At 58.3% G+C, this 3071-nt stretch overlaps 1 protein-coding gene across 1 annotated transcript in view; it reads left to right on the top strand.

Moving 5' to 3' along the window:
* CUNH5orf49 (chromosome unknown C5orf49 homolog) overlaps positions 1-2726 on the top strand; it is a 12424-nt gene extending 9698 nt beyond the window's left edge. The window contains exons 2-3 of the mRNA XM_007955661.1: positions 980-1096; positions 2547-2726. Of these exons, the coding sequence (XP_007953852.1) occupies positions 980-1096; positions 2547-2726 (297 nt within the window). The remainder of the gene's footprint in view (positions 1-979; positions 1097-2546) is intronic.
* The last annotated feature ends 345 nt before the right edge of the window (positions 2727-3071 follow it).

Raw genomic sequence — 3071 nt, 5'->3', positions numbered from 1 at the left:
GGGGGGGATACCCTCAGTGAGATGGATTGACACAGTGTCTACAACGATGGGCTCAGGTATAACAAGGATTGTGAGGCTGGCGCGGGACCGGGCAGTGTTTCGTTCTGTTGTACATAGGGTCTCTATGGGTTGGAGCTGACTCGACAGCACCTAACCACAACAACAATGATACAGAGTTGTACAGGTATCATGTGTCTGTTTATATCGGTGGGATGGTGTTTGTGGGTCATGCAAACCGTTAACAAGCTCATTTATGAAGCACAATATTAGAAGTCCGAGTCCACTCAGAGGCACCTCAGAAGAAAGGAGTGGCTATCTCCTTCCAGTAGATGAACCACAGGAGGCCCACCTTCTCCTGGGCACCATGTACCCAGACGAAGCTCAGAAGGCGGGAAGAAGGGTGAATGGCATTGGGGCCCCAGGGACGAAGTGGGAACCGAGCTGTGAAGTTGAGGGGATAGAAGTCATGTCATGAAAGAAAAGGTGTATGGATTGTTGGATGGGAAACTGATTCGCTCCATCAAGTTTCACCCAAACTGCAATAAAACATTTACAGAGTAGCCATTGAAAACCCATGGGGAGCAGTTCTTCTCTGACACACATGGGGTCTCCAGGGGTCAGAGTTGACTGGAGAGGAACTGCCTTAAAAAGAGCCAAGGCAAAGACACAAAAGCTTGGAGGACATGCTGGGCCTAATGCTCCTCGCTCAGCACCTGCAGAGACCCGGCCTGCTGGGCTGGGCTGGCCACTCGCCGCTCGGCCTGCTGGGCCTGGCTGCTCCCTGCTCAGCCGGCTGGGCAGGCTGCTCCCAGCTCTGCTCAGGGTGTGTCCCCCCGTGGGGTATCCATCCGACCAAATGCCCGGGCTGCTCCGCGGTCTCTGTGCGCCCACTCTGGCAGGCCCGTGTTATTGGGCTTCCCTGCTTGGTCTTCCTGCTCGGTCTTCCCCAGCCCACTGCTTCCTTCTCTTTCATTCCCAGACAGGATGTGTCTCCCTTTACGACTGTGTTTTCAAGAGGCGCCTGGATTATGACCAGAAGTCGCACCGAGATGACAGAGAGCATGCGAAAAGCATGGGGCTGCACGTGCAGGAGGAGGTAAGGGAGGCAGGCCGCGCGGTGCTAGCAGGCCACCAAGAAGGGCCTGACCTATGGTCCTCGCCACATGCTTCTGGTGTCCAGCCTCCGGCAGCTCCCAAGACCTGGAGGAAACCGGCGCTCTCGCCATCTGTTCTCCACACTGCTCCGTGCTTATTTGCATGGTGCACGTTGGTTGTACCGAATTTAGCGCTTAGTGATGGTAAAACAAGGCATTCCAGGGTGCACATGGTTAAGGGATGAGCTGTGAGCTGAAAGGCTGGCGTTCAAACTCACCCCAGGGCGCCTCAGAAGGCCTGGCGCCCTGCTCCACAGGGTCGCAGCTTTGAAAACCCTGAAGAGCAAAGCTCGCCTCTGCACACGGGTGGCCGTGGGTCGGAATCAATGGCAGGTGTGGTTTTTTAGCATTGTGACTGTTTTTGTTGTTCGGTGCCATTGAATCGATCACAACTCATATCCTCCCCCCCGTCCCCACGTCACATAGCAGAACCGCCCCCAGGGTTTTCTAGGCCGTAATGTTCACAGAAGCAGGTCGCTAGTCTTTTCTCCAGGGCTGATGGGTGGTTTGAACTGCCAGCCTGTCAGCGTGCAGCCAAGCCCTTAACCGCTGCACTACCAGGGCTCCCTGTGAGAGCATGACGTATGTCCACTTACTCAACAGATGCTTTGAGCACCTCTGTGGGGTATGGGGCATGAATGGGAGTGAGGCCACGTCTCTGGCTTCCCAGAACGTCTGTTCCCATGGGGCTGAGAAATGACAGGCACATACACCATGAGCTTAAGCCCAGGCCGTGCAATTGACTGGACATGGCCAGGGAAGCCCTTTAACGGGTCAGGGCTGAGCAGGCCTGGGAGTGCTGCAGCTGTGTGGAGAGGGGGTCAGGGGAGACTGGACAGCTGTGGAGAGGGGGCCGCAGTAGAGGACGAGCAGACAGGCCCCGTCTGGAAGGCACCTTTTGTGTTTGGGGAGAGAGAGGACCAAGCTGACAGAAAGGCGGGAGGAGGTGGGCACGAGGTGGGGGGGACATGGGTCCCAAATCCGAACCCATCGCAGGACCTTCGCCTCGTCCTCAGAACGACCTGCTGGCAGTGGGGGCACCAAGCAGAGAGAGGGTCCCGGGGTGGTGTCAACAGGAACATGCCCCCTGCTGACCAACAGCTTGGAGGGTCGAGGCCACCCAGAAGTGACCTGACAGAAAGGCCTGGTAACCCACAAGCGTCAGCCCCTGCAAAGCTTGTGGAAGAAGGTGTGTTAGACACACGTGGGTCATGCAGGCCAGCGCCTACTCCACGGCTTTGGCCTTTTTGGAACAGAGGCCAGGGTCTGGCGTTGAAGTGTGAGGAGACCGGGGTGGCCAGCTGGAGTGTGCTCTGGTGCAGGCACCCAGGTGGTTCCCCTTGGGGGCTGCGGGGTGGACCGTGTGTGACGCACCCTGTGGTGTCCCCCCAGGAGCGGGAGCGGCCCGTTGGGGTGCTGACCTCCTCCATGTACGGGAGGCGCATCCACCTGCCGGTAGAGCCGCTGATCAGGGATCACGGGCGCGCCAACCACGTGCAGGCCGACTTCTACCGGAAGAATGAAATCCCCTGCATCAAGGCCCCTGGCTTCGGCCACATCTCTCCAGCCTGAAGCCCCCAGACCACTGGCCCATCGGGGAACCCCCACAAACGAGGCTCTCAGGGACATGCACCTGCTCCGTTTGGGGGAGGGCACATGTGGCCGGCATCTGTGCAGCCGCTAGGAACGTGCGCTCAGGCTCCCGGGCCAGGGGACAGTGTGTGATGTTACCGCCTGAAATGAAGCTTCACTGTGAGCACCGCAATAAAAAGTGCAGATCCTCCCCACTGTGCAGGTACCTGTGCTCTGGTTCCCTGGAGCTGTTCTTGGGGGAGGGACGGCACAGAGGGCCGAGCTGGGACTGCTGCGTCTCAGGCATGGTGAGCCTGGTGGCACTGCTAGCCCTTGACATGTCTT

This window comes from Orycteropus afer, unplaced genomic scaffold, assembly GCF_000298275.1.
Source record: "Orycteropus afer afer isolate SDZICR_OR568_19922 unplaced genomic scaffold, OryAfe1.0 scaffold00527, whole genome shotgun sequence".
In the NCBI taxonomy this organism is placed as follows: Eukaryota; Metazoa; Chordata; class Mammalia; order Tubulidentata; family Orycteropodidae; genus Orycteropus; species Orycteropus afer.
The sequence above is the reverse complement of the archived record's forward strand: the minus strand, read 5'-3'. Positions and strand labels throughout refer to the sequence as shown.